The sequence below is a fragment of the Erpetoichthys calabaricus genome, chromosome 10, assembly GCF_900747795.2.
Source record: "Erpetoichthys calabaricus chromosome 10, fErpCal1.3, whole genome shotgun sequence".
Lineage (NCBI taxonomy): Eukaryota > Metazoa > Chordata > Cladistia > Polypteriformes > Polypteridae > Erpetoichthys > Erpetoichthys calabaricus.
The window spans coordinates 90,777,684-90,793,555 of record NC_041403.2 but is presented as its reverse complement, the minus strand read 5'-3'; the positions used below and the strand labels follow the sequence as shown (position 1 = coordinate 90,793,555).

General features: G+C 39.0%; 1 protein-coding gene across 1 annotated transcript in view; it reads right to left on the bottom strand.

Annotated features, from left to right (window-relative positions):
• Positions 1-15,872, bottom strand: part of tm9sf4 (transmembrane 9 superfamily protein member 4) — a 127,624-nt gene that overhangs the window by 48,536 nt on the left and 63,216 nt on the right. The window contains exons 6-8 of the mRNA XM_051933293.1: positions 3,457-3,580; positions 2,896-3,014; positions 2,690-2,801 (exon numbers count right to left, since the gene is read on the bottom strand). Coding sequence (XP_051789253.1) covers positions 2,690-2,801; positions 2,896-3,014; positions 3,457-3,580 — 355 coding nt within the window. The remainder of the gene's footprint in view (positions 1-2,689; positions 2,802-2,895; positions 3,015-3,456; positions 3,581-15,872) is intronic.

The following is a 15,872-nucleotide window of genomic DNA, read 5'->3' as shown; positions in this document are numbered from 1 at the left end:
ACCCACTACCACTGATAATGTACCTGAGGATAGGCCAGTGGCTTAGGACACATACACACACATAGCAAGGGGTAGGTGAAATAATGCCTTGGTGCCTTTGTTCAAACCATCAAAGCCAAACATTTTTTAAAAGTACAGTGCTCCGAACTCTTCAATAAATGAATAATTTAATAAAAAGAAGGTGATCAGTGGAAGTTAAAATCAATAAATAAATAATCCTTTAAAAGAGAGGCAGTAATGGCAGGAATCTATCCTTTAAAAATGCAGTCCCCAGTGCATCCCTTTGAAAACATAGGTCTTCTCAGCTAACCCCAAGCGGGTCATTGCAGCTGAGGAGACAATTAACCAGCAGTTCAGCCCACCTTCTGCACCTGCTACTAGGCTCGTAATCCTGCAGCCTTCTGTGGCTCTGGCAGGGCACTACGCTGAGCTGCCGACTCTTGCTGTCAGGCTCATGCCCCTGCGGTCCATGGCTCCCCCTCAGGATGCCTCAGTGAGCCTTCCATTTCCCCTGTAGCTGCACTGCCTCTCTCAGGCATTATGCAGGAAGTCACTCCAACAGAGCACCTTGTCACTCTTCAGCTCCCAGATTGCTCAGCCTCCTTCAGCCCCTAAGTGTTGGCTAGATGCTCCCCAAAGGACTTTCACCTGACTGCCTGCATTCTCTCTCTCCCTTTCGTACACACGCTCAACCACACTGGCTTCCTCTGCCTCCAACCTTCTACTCTCCAGTCATTCAAGCTCCTCTTTTTTCCCCCTTTTACTCTGACCTTCTCCTCCAGATCCTCATGCCGGCTGCCTCTTATATGCCCTAGTAGGCGCAGTGCTTCAATCATGCACCGCAGAAAACAGATGAAGCAATTGAGACAGACCTTACGTGCAGGTGTGTCTTGCACTAATTACTTCACCAAACCTCTCAAAGCTTTGCAAGGACACACACCCATGGAGACTGAGGAGGCCAATTACCCTAAGTTCTTGTCTATAAGCCGCGGCTTATCTAAGGAAAAAAGTTGTGAAAATGAAAAAATAGAATATCGGCTTATACATAAGTCCGGTTTATACAGTAATCCCTCCTCCATCGCGGGGGTTGCGTTCCAGAGCCACCCGCGAAATAAGAAAATCCGCGAAGTAGAAACCATATGTTTATATCGTTATTTTTATATTGTCATGCTTGGGTCACAGATTTGCGCAGAAACACAGGAGGTTGTAGAGAGACAGGAACGTTATTCAAACACTGCAAACAAACATTTGTCTCTTTTTCAAAAGTTTAAACTGTGCTCCATGACAAGACGGAGATGACAGTTCTGTCTCACAATTAAAAGAGTGCAAACATATCTTCCTCTTCAAAGGTGTGTGTGTCAGGAGCACAGAATGTCACATAGATAGAGAAAACAATCTCTAGCAAATAAATCAGTGGTGCTGTTTGGCTTTTAGGTATGCGAAGCACCGCGGCACAAAGCTGTTGAAGGCGGCAGCTCACACCCCCTCCGTCAGGAGCAGGAAGAGAGACAGAGAGACAGAGACAGAGTTTGTTTTTCAGTCAAAAATCAACACGTGCCCTTCGAGCTTTTAAGTATGCGAAGCACTGTGCAGCATGTCTTTTCAGGAATCACCTTTACAAAAGATAGCAACGTGAAGATAATCTTTCAGCATTTTTAGACGAGCGTCCGTATCGTCTAGGTGTGCGAACAGCCCCCCTGCTCACACACCCTACTTCAGGATCAGAGAAAGTCAGTGCAAGAGAGACAGAGAAAAGTAAGCTGGGTAGCTTCTCAGCCATCTGCCAATAGCGTCCCTTGTATGAAATCAACTGGGCAAACCAACTGAGGAAGCATGTACCAGAAATTAAAAGACCCATTGTCCGCAGAAATCCGCGATATATATTTAAATATGCTTACACATAAAATCACAATTTAAATGACCGCTACGCGCGCGTGTTGACTCGGCGACGCCCAGAGCAGAAAGAACGCGCTCCGGCCTCTCCAACCGCGCCATGCGGGGAGTGAGAGAGACGCCAATATCTCACACTCTCTCCCCCCTTAAAGAAATTAAATGGGAGCGAGTGAGACCACTGACCTCCCTCCCTTCTATTAGTTATAGGTTATAGTATGTTCGGCTTATCCATGAGTCCGGCTTATCTATGATACGATTTTATTTTAAAAATTCGTATGATTTTTGGTCTCCGGCTTATACATGAGTCCGGTTTATAGACAAGAACCTAGGGTATTTATTTATTTAAAATGGGCTCCAGGCTGTTAAGCCATGGACCTGCCATGTCACATCAACACGAGCAAGTCAATTCACCTGCCTGTGCTCTAATTGGTAAAACAAAAGAAATGTAATCAACTTAACATTAAATATTGTATGATGCCCTGGATAAAGAGATCAGACAATAACTAAATGTAAATGCAATTTCAACTATGAAACTCAAGCCATACTGTAACTACTAGATACAGACAGTGCAAGTTATTTTTTAAATGAACTTTTTTGGAGAAATTTCTAGTCAGTATACTAAAGATTCCAAACATTATGTATGTGAAACAGCACACATCTAAATAACTCTTTTTATAACAGTCTACTCCACCAAATGCATAGAGAAAATGTGTAATATTATTAGAATAGAACTAAATCATCTCACATAGTATCTTTCCACTTCTATAATTTGTTAACAGCAGACATAATAACTTACCAGACAAAAAGAAAACTACCACAACAGAATTGACAATAGAAAACCAATGAATTTGGACATCACTCATAGTGAGGTAGGTATCCCATCTGGAAGCCCATTTGATAGAAGACTCCTATTAATTATTAAAGACAAATATAATAATGTAATAATGCTTTACAAATATAAAACACTGCTTATTTTTACACTATTCAAGTTGCAGTTCTCACCTCCCACCGAACAGAATAAGTAAAGAACACTTCTTGCTCCTTAGTGGGGTCGATTTCTTGAGGAGAGGAACTACTTGCCTCAGGCAAACTGCATAAACCTTTATCATCAACTTTTAAATCTGCCGATGTGAAAAGAAAAACAAACATCAACAGTTTATACATCAAAATTAACTTTAAACCAAGAGCCAAAGTAATGTTATATATTATACCCATGCACAGATTTGAAAATGTGATTAATTACTTATGTTGTCCTTCTGGTCTACAATTCCCATTTAAGTGAAACAAATCTGTCGAAATATACTTTTAGTGTTTCCCAGATATCTCTGGAAAATTGACAGGTAGTTTTCCTCTGGTTTTGGAAATCCAGTGACAGCAATAACATTCTTGTTACTTTTGGTTATCACTTAAGCAAATTCATTTAAATGAGATTCAAATGTATTTTAGATTTCTGAGAAGACATCTCTACTGCTTAATGAACGGATTACAAGATTACAAGGTAAAAATTTTTCAAAAATTAATTACCACCTTTTTTTGGGATAATGATATAAAGGTATTATTTACCTTCTTTTTTCACACTTTGTGGAACGACTTCAAATCGCACAACTCTGAAAGTAGGTTCCCCATCTTCCTCTACTTTTTCCTTATGGTAGTAGAGGATAAATGATAAATGGTTATGCAGGTATACCTAAATTTAAATAAATAAAAAAAAGTTTTCATTAAAAGAATAAAGGATATTAGGGCCAACTTATTTTTTACAAAGGAAGCTCCTCAACATTCCTATTAAGTACAATGGTACTATATAATATTTGCTTACACACCGTCACTGGACAGGAAAGAAAGGAAAGAAAAGAAAAAAAAAACATGGAGTAGCTTTATTTATGTACCTTTTTAATACAATTAATTGATTGTGTTCTATTGGTTTTGTGTAATGTAGGTAAAAGTCAATATTGCAATTTTTGGATTCTTTAATCTTTTGCTCCTTGACCTGTTCATGAAGCTAATTCAATATTACCTTTCAATTTATGCAGATTTCCTCTCTCACCAAAACACTATCTCATACACTGCTTTTACACTAAATTTCATGAATGTAGGAGTTAAAGTTCTGAAAACCTGAATTCAAGTCAACAGGTCTAAACACTGTGTAAAGTGCCATCAAAACAAAATGGTAACATTAACTGCTTCTTTCTGTTGTTTGTCAACTGAAAATACACCTAGGAGATTAAAATAAAGGCAAATTATTTCAATGACATGTGAGCAACACAGAATTCTATACAAAAGGTTAAAACATAATGAGTATAAAATGGTTAGTTGTTTAACACTGGAAGAGAAAACAATACCACTATAGGCTATTATAAATCTATATTTTTACAAGAGAGACTACGAGATAAAGTGGCATGGATTCAATCCCCTTGAAAGTCATCATACTTACAGTGGTGTGAAAAACTATTTGCCCCCTTCCTGATTTCTTATTCTTTTGCATGTTTGTCACACAAAATGTTTCTGATCATCAAACACATTTAACCATTAGTCAAATATAACACAAGTAAACACAAAATGCAGTTTGTAAATGGTGGTTTTTATTATTTAGGGAGAAAAAAAAATCCAAACCTACATGGCCCTGTGTGAAAAAGTAATTGCCCCCTGAACCTAATAACTGGTTGGGCCACCCTTAGCAGCAATAACTGCAATCAAGCATTTGCGATAACTTGCAATGAGTCTTTTACAGCGCTCTGGAGGAATTTTGGCCCACTCATCTTTGCAAAATTGTTGTAATTCAGCTTTATTTGAGGGTTTTCTAGCATGAACCGCCTTTTTAAGGTCATGCCATAGCATCTCAATTGGATTCAGGTCAGGACTTTGACTAGGCCACTCCAAAGTCTTCATTTTGTTTTTCTTCACCCATTCAGAGGTGGATTTGCTGGTGTGTTTTGGGTCATTGTCCTGTTGCAGCACCCAAGATCGCTTCAGCTTGAGTTGACGAATAGATGGCCGGACATCCTCCTTCAGGATTTTTTGGTAGACAGTAGAATTCATGGTTCCATCTATCACAGCAAGCCTTCCAGGTCCTGAAGCAGCAAAACAACCCCAGACCATCACACTACCACCACCATATTTTACTGTTGGTATGATGTTCTTTTTCTGAAATGCTGTGTTCCTTTTACGCCAGATGTAACGGGACATTTGCCTTCCAAAAAGTTCAACTTTTGACTCATCAGTCCACAAGGTATTTTCCCAAAAGTCTTGGCAATCATTGAGATATTTCTTAGCAAAATTGAGACGAGCCCTAATGTTCTTTTTGCTTAACAGTGGTTTGCGTCTTGGAAATCTGCCATGCAGGCCGTTTTTGCCCAGTCTATTTCTTATGGTGGAGTCGTGAACACTGACCTTAATTGAGGCAAGTGAGGCCTGCAGTTCTTTAGACGTTGTCCTGGGGTCTTTTGTGACCTCTCGGATGAGTCGTCTCTGCGCTCTTGGGGTAATTTTGGTCGGCCGGCCACTCCTGGGAAGGTTCACCACTGTTCCATGTTTTTGCCATTTGTGGATAATGGCTCTCACTGTGGTTCGCTGGAGTCCCAAAGCTTTAGAAATGGCTTTATAACCTTTACCAGACTGATAGATCTCAATTACTTCTGTTCTCATTTGTTCCTGAATTTCTTTGGATCTTGGCATGATGTCTAGCTTTTGAGGTGCTTTTGGTCTACTTCTCTGTGCCAGGCAGCTCCTATTTAAGTGATTTCTTGATTGAAACAGGTGTGGCAGTAACCAGGCCTGGGGGTGGCTACGGAAATTGAACTCAGGTGTGATACACCACAGTTAGGTTATTTTTTAACAAAGGGGCAATTACTTTTTCACACAGGGCCATGTAGGTTTGGATTTTTTTTCTCCCTAAATAATAAACACCATCATTTAAAAATTGCATTTTGTGTTTACTTGTGTTATATTTGACTAATGGTTAAATGTGTTTGATGATCAGAAACATTTTGTGTGACAAACATGCAAAAGAATAAGAAATCAGGAAGGGGGCAAATAGTTTTTCACACCACTGTATAGGCATGATGAATGATTTGTGCACATTTTATCCATTCAGTATTTTTAATGTGAATTTGTATGATGTACCAATACACTTCCAAAGTCAAAATAGACCATTTTCTACCATCATCTACCATTTTCTGTAGATATTCTGTAGAAGCACATAGAAACATACATTCTGAAAGAAAGCTGTGTTTGTAATAAGCATTACTTACATACTTTAATTGATTACTAAAAACAAATCTTCAGCATATAAGCATATACTGTATAGTTTTCAATTCCTCTGAATGTATATCATCTTGTACAATTATTGATTTAATACATACTGAACTAGTCTTCAGCTTGCAGAGTGATTTAAAAAAAAAATTAGCAGTAGGACAGAACTTTATGAAAATCTACATAAACAGTTAATAAATTAATGTACTTAGTATAGACAATATAAATTCTAAGCAAACTCCCACCAGTGGGCAACTTCCAATTTTCAAAGTTGTTTAAGTACGTTACAATAAAGCCACAAATCGAGTCAATCAAAATAAATAATTGTATTTTTATATACCCAAGGGTTTCTTCTGTCGAATAAATCATAAGTTCCCTCGTTGTCTGCTGTCTTGTATTATTAAAAAATTTGACACATATAATCTGCTTTTTTCAAAGATCACACTTCCGTCAAGCCACATGCAGTGAAAGGCTCATTACCATTAGATAGCTGAGATTCAGGGCACTGTAATGATGTATAGTTGTCTATAACTATTATTCATATTACATGTCACAGTTAGGTAGAAAAAAGGCAGAAAATATATTGCATGTGCGGCAGCTCACCTTTACGCACCATTACACAGAATGTTTGAGTCAAATTCTGAACATAGTTTTGAATATATTGAAAATGACACGTTTGCAAAAGGACTTGACACTACTCTTGATTTGTAAGTACTTCACGAAGTATAAATTTGTGGTGTTGCATATCAGCAAATACTGTTTCACGTGAGGAATATCCAAATCACCAAATGTCACTGTATTATGGCACACAAGTCTCTGTGGCACAAGTGCATGTCAAAAAAAAATTATTTCAGTTAGTGACTTCTACATGGCATAATTCTCCCAAAATACAGAAATATACAACATCACACCATATTTTTTATCCCACTTTTAATTGTGGCTTTTTCACCCCAAAGAAAAGGCAGAAACAAGCATGACTACAAACATGTAATAAAATTGAACAGCGGCAATTGGGGAGTAGTTGTCAACAAAGGGAAGTTGATGCCACTATGATTAGAAATGAGATATAAAAAAATCTTGCAAGGCTGCATTGATCCCTTGGTGGTGATGGGGCAGATTATTCTGTGAACAAGTCTTATGTACTCACAACCCAGTGACAGCCAAAAGGTAACACAAAAGTGCCTGAGAAGCACTGGTTTAGGTGCATGTGTGGCATATGTGTGAATAGCTCTGGGACCCTGTCCAAGGCTGTTTCCTGCCACATGCTTAGGGTTGTCAGTAAAGGCAGTGTTACCACCCCAGCATTTGAAGAAGCTGGTATGAAAATGCATGGAATTTCTTAAGTTTATTCTATATGCGAAATGCAAGGAAAAAAAAATAAAAAATATTATATACAGTAATCCCTCGCTATATCGCGCTTCGACTTTCACGGCTTCACTCCATCGCGGATTTTATATGTAAGCAAATGTAAATATATATCGCGGCTTTTTTGCTGGTTCGCGGATTTCTGCGGACAATGGGTCTTTTAATTTCTGGTACATGCTTCCTCAGTTGGTTTGCCCAGTTGATTTCATACAAGGGACGCTATTGGCAGATGGCTGAGAAGCTACCCAACCAGAGCACGTATTACTTATTAAATAAAACTCCGCAAATATATTGTGAGCACGGGGGACTGTTCGCACCCCTAGAGGATACGGCCGCTCCTCAAAAAACCCTGAAAGATTACCTTCACATTGCTCTCTTCCTTGCTGGGCTTACATGTGGCTGCTTTGTCAAGCGATATGCTTCCTGCACAGTGCTTCGCATACTTAAAAGATCAAACAGCACGTATTGATTTTTGATTGTTTGCTTATTTCTCTCTCTCTCTCTCTCGCTCTGACATTCTCTGCTCCTGACGGAGGGGGTGTGAGCAGGGGGGCTGTTCGCACCCCTTGACGATACGGACGCTCGTCTAAAAATGCTGAAAGATTACCTTCACGTTGCTCCCTTCTGTGCAGCTGCTTTGTCAAGCGACATGCTTCCCGCACGGTGCTTCGCATACTTAAAAGCTCGAAGGGCACGTATTGATTTTTGATTGTTTGTTTTTCTCTGTTTCTCTCTCTGACATTCTCTGCTCCTGACGGAGGGGGTGTGGCAGAAGGGCTGTTCACACACTGGCCTAGAGGATACGGACGCTCTTCTAAAAAATGCTGAAAGACTACCTTTATATTGCTCCCTTCCTTGCAGCTGCTTTGTCCGGCGGTGCTTCGCATACTTAAAAGCCAAACAGCCCTATTGATTTTTGTTTGCTTTTCTCTCTCTCTCTCTCTCTGACATTCTCTGCTCCTGACGCGCACTCCTTTGAAGAGGAAGATATGTCTGCATTCTTTTAATTGTGAGACGGAACTGTCATCTCTGTCTTGTCATGAAGCACAGTTTAAACTTTTGAAAAAGAGACAAATGTTTGTTTGCAGTGTTTGAATAAAGTTCCTGTCTCTCTACAACCTCCTGTGTTTCTGTGCAAATCTGTGACATATATATATACACATATACATATTATATATACACACATATACATATATATATATATATATATATATATATATATATATATATATACATATACATATACATATATATATACATATATATATATATATATATATATATACATATACATATATATATACATACAGTAATCCCTCCTCCATCGCGGGGGTTGCGTTCCAGAGCCACCCGCGAAATAAGAAAATCCGCGAAGTAGAAACCATATGTTTATATGGTTATTTTTATATTGTCATGCTTGGGTCACAGATTTGCGCAGAAACACAGGAGGTTGTAGAGAGACAGGAACGTTATTCAAACACTACAAACAAACATTTGTCTCTTTTTCAAAAGTTTAAACTGTGCTCCATGACAAGACAGAGATGACAGTTCCGTCTCACAATTAAAAGAATGCAAACATATTTTCCTCTTCAAAGGAGTGCGCGTCAGGAGCAGAGTCTGTCAGAAAGACAGAGGAAAGCAAACAAATCAATAGGGCTGTTTGCTTTTAAGTATGCGAAGCACCGCGGCACAAAGCTGTTGAAGGCGGCAGCTCACACCCCCTCCGTCAGGAGCAGGAAAAGAGAGAGAGAGACAGAGTTTGTTTTTCAATCAAAAATCAATACGTGCCCTTTGAGCTTTTAAGTATGCGAAGCACCGTGCAGCATGTCATTTCAGGAAGCAGCTGCACAAAAGATAGCAACGTGAAGATAATCTTTCAGCATTTTTAGATGAGCGTCCTTATCGTCTAGGTGTGCGAACAGCCCCCCTGCTCAATCCCCCTACGTCAGGATCAGAGAAAGTCAGCGCAAGAGAGACAGAAAAGTAAGCCGGGTAGCTTCTCAGCCATCTGCCAATAGCGTCCCTTGTATGAAATCAACTGGGCAAACCAACTGAGGAAGCATGTACCAGAAATTAAAAGACCCATTGTCCGCAGAAATCCGCGAACCAGCAAAAAATCTGCGATATATATTTAAATATGCTTACATATAAAATCCGCGATGGAGTGAAGCCGTGAAAGGCGAAGCGCGATATAGCGAAGGATTACTGTATATACATATATATATATATATATATATATATACATAAATACATATATACATACTAGGGGGCTTACCCCCTGTTCGCTTCACTTGCCAACCCCCACCCTTTTTTCACCCCGCCCTGTGCTATGTGCCAGCCACTTCACATCTCTGTCGATTGCGTTGTGAAGAGGGGGGCTGAACGCACCCCAAAGAGATGCAGTCACTCCTCCGAAACCCCCTCTTAAACGGTGATACAAAGGGAAACAAATAGTTTTTTTTTTTTTTTTTTTTACCTCCTCTTTGCTTGATCAGCTGCTGGCTTGCTGCTGCTGCTATTGCTGCCGTGCCGCGTGATCTGCATCTCGCCTGTACTGCAGCTCTCCTACTCTAAAGTGTTTGTGTTTTATTTAGTTGACATTAGCATAAACAAAGGTTTTTTAATCATATAAATACCATCTTTTAAACATTTGGAGTGTTGTATTTACCACTTTTCAGCCATTTGTAGTTACTTACATAAACAGAATAATAACTCTTATTTTTGGGTACGCAATTTATATGCCAAAAACCCCTCTAGGGCATAAAGGGTTGAACATGTATGTATTTGTTATTACATACTCAACTCCAAAACAGTGAAATCATATATGATAAATTCAGAAAACATGGAAATGTATCTAATTACAGAATACAGGTATGGATTGTGAGAACATTATCAGTCTTTTTAAAACCACACTGCCTAATTAAATTGTCCAGGATCTCTGGACTGTGTTAGCATAATAAGAGAAACTGTAATTACAGGTAAACCAAAGGTTATGGACATGGCAGTTCTTGTAACTTGTACACTTTTGAATACTAAACAATAAAAAAGGAAGTGTATTAAAAAAAATAAATGCAAATGAAACTATAAACTTTGTACTGCTTACATCTATTGTAAAGGTTACTGAAAGTACTCTAGAGAATATAAGGTATTTAAATTAGGGAAACCTTCAATTGCACGTATAATCATAAATTCTGCCAATCATATCATTATTCTAAACTAGGGGGCTTCGCTCGCCAACCCCTGGTGTTGGGTAATTATAAATAGCGTGATGAATGTATGAGATATAGCATAGTGTGAAGGTGTAGATAACGCACATAGGAAGCAAAGAATAAATTGCATGGCACAGTGTAAAGATTTATCAGAAAATTTCTTTGTACACAACATTAGTAGTAAAGATGGTGTGTTGTCCTTGAATGAGTTTTCCTTGGCATGGATCATTTATAACCTTAACTTTAACGTCAGATGAACGTCGAACTTGTGAGAAGGCCACATAAAGTTGTCCATGTCCAAAAACGGGGTCAGAGAGGTAGATGCCAACCTTGTTCATGATTTGTCCTTGTGATTTGTTGATGGTCATGGCAAATGCAGGTTTAATGGGGAACTGTCGCCGTTTAAGTGTAAAAGGTAATTCTAGGTCAGAACTTGTAAGGTCAATTGTAGGAATCAGAAGAGTATTGTTAGCATGTGATCCTATAAGAAGTTTTGCTTCAATAACATTGTGTGACATGGTGTTGACGACTAAACGTGTACCATTGCATAAACCTTGTTTAGTGTTAAGGTTTCTTAATAGCATGATTATTGTTCCGATTGTAAGGTTAAGATTGTGTTGTGGTAATCCGGCTGGGTTAATAGTGTTCAAATATTGGAAGGGGAAATTAAGATGGTCATTGCTGTCATCAGAGTCAACTTTGTCAGAGCTTAGAAAGAGCTGTGCCTCTCCAGGAAGTAATGCAATGACTTGGTTATTTATGTGATCAACATTAATATTTTCTGGACATAATATAGTCCGTTGTGTTAAAAGGGGTATTTGGTCTAATGAGATTGCTGTTCCAAATATCTCCGTAACTAAGTCGTCGCAGATAAAGGCCTGAGGAATTGTAATAATATCTGGGTGAAGTCCATCTCGCATGTTTTGTACCAACTGTATCTTTTGAAAGCAATGCCAATTGTCCGCATAACATTTTTTCTTCCGCGGTTTCAGAAGCGCGTTGTAGGCGCCAATGTTTATTGTTTTTTTTGATGCGGGTTCGTGTTTATGGTCCCGTTACTCGAGCCGTCTCATTCTGTACCCGTGATCGTGAATTCATGACTTGTTTGTTCTTTATCGTTAGTAATATGGATAAGTAATAAGGAGGATCGCACTCACTGTTAATATGCGGACTGTTCGCTTCTTCGTATTATTACCAATCAGGTGTCGCGCCTGTATATGTATTGTAGTCCGGTCTCTTGTTGTTTATGTATGACGTCGTCCGCGTATTTTAAGGTGGACTGAACAATAGCTGAGCGCATGGCATGTGGAACAATAGCTAAGCACTGTCTAAAATCTCCTCCTAATAAAAAAAAAAAAAAGACACTTTTTGTTCAGCGGTTTCAGAAGCGCATTGTAGGCGCCGACGTGTATTGGTTTTTTTCATGCGGGTTCGTGTTTGTGGTCCCGTTACTCGAGCCGTATCGTTTTGTACCCGTGATTTTGTAGATCGTGAATTCATGACTTGTTTGTTCTTTATCGTTAGTAATATGGATAAGTAATAAGGAGGATCGCACTCACTGTTTATATGTAGCCTTTTCTGAGGTTGTACGGTTAATAGTGCATCATTGTAATGAGTTTCACCTATGCTGTATAGTTTGAACGTGTTTAGATGACGTATGTTTAATACGGACTGTTCGTTTCTTCGTATTATTACCCATCAGGTGTCGCGCCTGTATATGTATTGTAGTCTGGTCTCTTGCGTTTCACTTTGGGGTGTGTGTGTGACTCCTCGTTTTTGTGTGATATGGGTGCGTTGCCTCATTTCTTATTTCTGTTAGTGGAGGGGTGCTTTGTGTCTCATTTCTTATTTATGTTAGTGTGTGAAATCCGTAGTCTGTCCCGTTTCGTGTGCTATAGGCTTTGTGTGGCGCTTGCGTGTGACTCCTTGTTTTTGTGTGTTAGGGGCGCGTTGCCTCATTATTTATTTCTGTTAGTGGAGGGGGGCTTTGTGTGTCGTGGGTTTGAATCCTCTTTTTTGTGTACGTCCCGTTTCGTGTGCTATGTCCGTAGTCTGTCCCGTTTCGTGTGCAATGGGCTTTGTGTGGCGCTCGCGTCTGACTTCTTTTTTTTTGTGTGCTAGGGGCGCGTTGCCTCATTTTTTATTTCTGTTAGTGGAGGGGGGCTTTGTGTGTCGTGGGTCTGAATCCTCTTTTTTGTGTGCGTACCGTTTCGTGTGCTATGTGGCGCTTGCGTCTGACTCCTTTGTTTTTGGTGTGCTAGGGGCGTGTTGCCTCATTTCTTATTTCTGTTAGTGGAGGGGGGCTTTGTGTGTCGTGGGTCTGAATCCTCTTTTTTGTGTGTGTCCCGTTTCGTGTGCTATGGGCTTCGTGTGGCGCTGTGTGCCATGGGTTTGTGTGTCGCCTGCGTCTGACTCCTTTTTTTTGTGTGCTATGGGCGCGGCGCCTCATTTCTTATTTTCCGTTGCTTGGAGGGGGGCTTTGTGTGGCGCCTGCGCACTACGTCTTTTGCGTCCACGGCCCATGTCCCTGCGTCCATATCCGGTTTACCATTCTCGTTTACTAATATGGATAAGGATTTGAAAATATTCTTAAAAAAACATATCTATTACATAACGGTAATTGATTGCTTCTAGCTTTTCTTTCAGAGAAACTGCTTGTAATGTTACTGTACTTGATTAAGCAAAAAACTAAAAGTTGTATTTTTTATAACACTACTAACACTGTGTGTTGAAGAGTAAATCACTTAACTTGCCTGACCTCCAAATGGAAAAAACGAAATGTAACAAATTGTATCTGAAAACATAATAGGCAGTCTTGTACAAAGGTTATGAACAATAATAATAATAATAATATTATGTACTGCTATAAAATAATACTGGGTCCATCCAGTACCCACAAACAATATAAATATTTTTTTTTTAATTATCACTGAGTTTTTGTTGAGCTAATCCAAGTCTGAGTACCTTGTAGTTGTTTTGTTTTTGTTTCGTTTTTTTACACATAACAGAATGGGCTGGATTATCACAATTTAAATATAATAAACATTTTTTGCTTGTTTTATAGAATATATCAATTTATTTGACTAAGTTGATCAAAATAAACTATGAAGCATTCTGGAGCCAATGACAGACAGGAGCTTTCTATGAGTCAGAAATAATTTAAATGATAAAACATCAAAAGGTGGGTCAGATCAACTACTGCAAGCTTGTTTTAACAAAGCAGCCCCAGTTTTTCTATTTTAACCTCCTTAGTGTTGATGAAAGCCTTATCTAAAATCATCACAATCATCATCAATCACAATAGGGATCATATACCTTCTGCATATTTGTGACGATCACCTGGTACACATCCCAGTTTGTACTATTTCAGTGGTGGGTGACTGACTTTGTCATATTCTTCGTTATTTGTGAAATACTACTCAGCATAGCAGTTTGATTTAACAACCCTTTTCTCCACCAGAGCATCATCGACAAATCATAAATAGTTCAGATAAACACGATCAACAGATACCTTTAGACCAGGGTTGCCCAACAATAGGTGCAGGATTGGCAGCAGTAGTATGAAGCTGACACCAAACACAAACATCACTCAAATCTGGCAGGTTACAGTCTACAAAATAGGTGTCATCTTTCACCACCCAAGACAATATACACCCAAGACAATGTCTTATGATAAATTCACATTGTCTTCATTATTTCTAAATTCAATCAATGGTTTAGTTTCAGTTTGTTTTAAAACTGACTTCACGACTTTTCATTTGCTACTGGGTTTTAGATTTAAGGCTCTGCTCCACTCATGAATATTAAGGTGTTACTTGAGTTGCTATAACCTGCAGAACACATAGAGATATTCAAAATTTGTTTTGCAGCAGGATGTTTTTATCCACTAGATGGCAGCAGAATACTGTCCTGAGAGTTATTTGGGATTAACACTGTAAAGCAGATCATTGAATGTCATCCCAAGTCTGACTCTGACTTAATCGTAGAATTCTGAGTCAAGCTTATGGTTAAATGCAAGGAGGTTAAATAGTAACTGAGTTGGGAACTGATAAACAGGTGTTTCAGATGGCAATTTTGGTTATAATATCCAGTTTTTAAGAATGACAAACATTCACAAGACAATTACACCAAAGCCCATGGAATCAGATATGCAGTAAGGATGTCATGATTATCACTGAATGTTCAAACTTTATTTTTTGGCTTGTTTGACAGCCGCAGTCACGATACCATAATAATGCAGTATATGTTAATTGATTTTTTTTTTCTTACTTATAAAAATCAGACAAAGAAGCTTTGTGCTTCTAAATCTGCACTATATAAGAAGATCTCAGAATTATTTAGGGTACTGTAAGGATTTATAGATAAATTAATAGCTCAAATGTTATGTGTGAACAGAGTGACTTCAACAGCATTCGGAAAATGGTTCCAGCAGTTATTCGGAACATTTTCACCTTGGCTTATGTTTAAACAAAGCCTTCAGAAATAGATTTTTTCGGAGTCACTTATTACAGGTGGTGAACTTATACAACATGTTCATAAACTGTACAACTGCCACTCTCACAATGTTAGTGTAAACAAAACTGAGCAAAATCCAATTTAGTTTGGTCAACAATCTCATATATATTTCTCTTCTGGTTTGTCCTGCTTCCATTTCAAAACAGGTCCCGCCCACATGCAGCCGACACGGCATTTCTCAATTCCTATTCGTCCATGTCATGCACTATACTGGCCTGCTGATCGTAATACATCCAACAAGTACTCGAGGTGCTGCCACAACGGTAAAGTAGCTTTACCACCTTTGCGGGAGCCTCCTGTTTCTTTACAACAGCTTCTTACACAGCATACATCAGAAGCTAAAAATTATCGTGAACGCATTCAAGAATACAACTCTTCTCTAGCATTTGCTTCCATGGGTGCACAGATAACTAAACCTCCTGGCCACGGACCATACAGTTTTAAAATACACGGGCAAATTTATCACCAAATCTCTCCACTATATGCTAACACTTCTACCTCTCCAGGATATGGACAGTTGTATGTTTTTGACACAGCGCAAGCTACTGAAGTACGCTTACAAAATAAAGCAAACTCTGCATGCAGCAAAAATTTACTTCTCCAGCTAGATTCCATGCTCAGAACCATCAGCCCCTTCGCTAA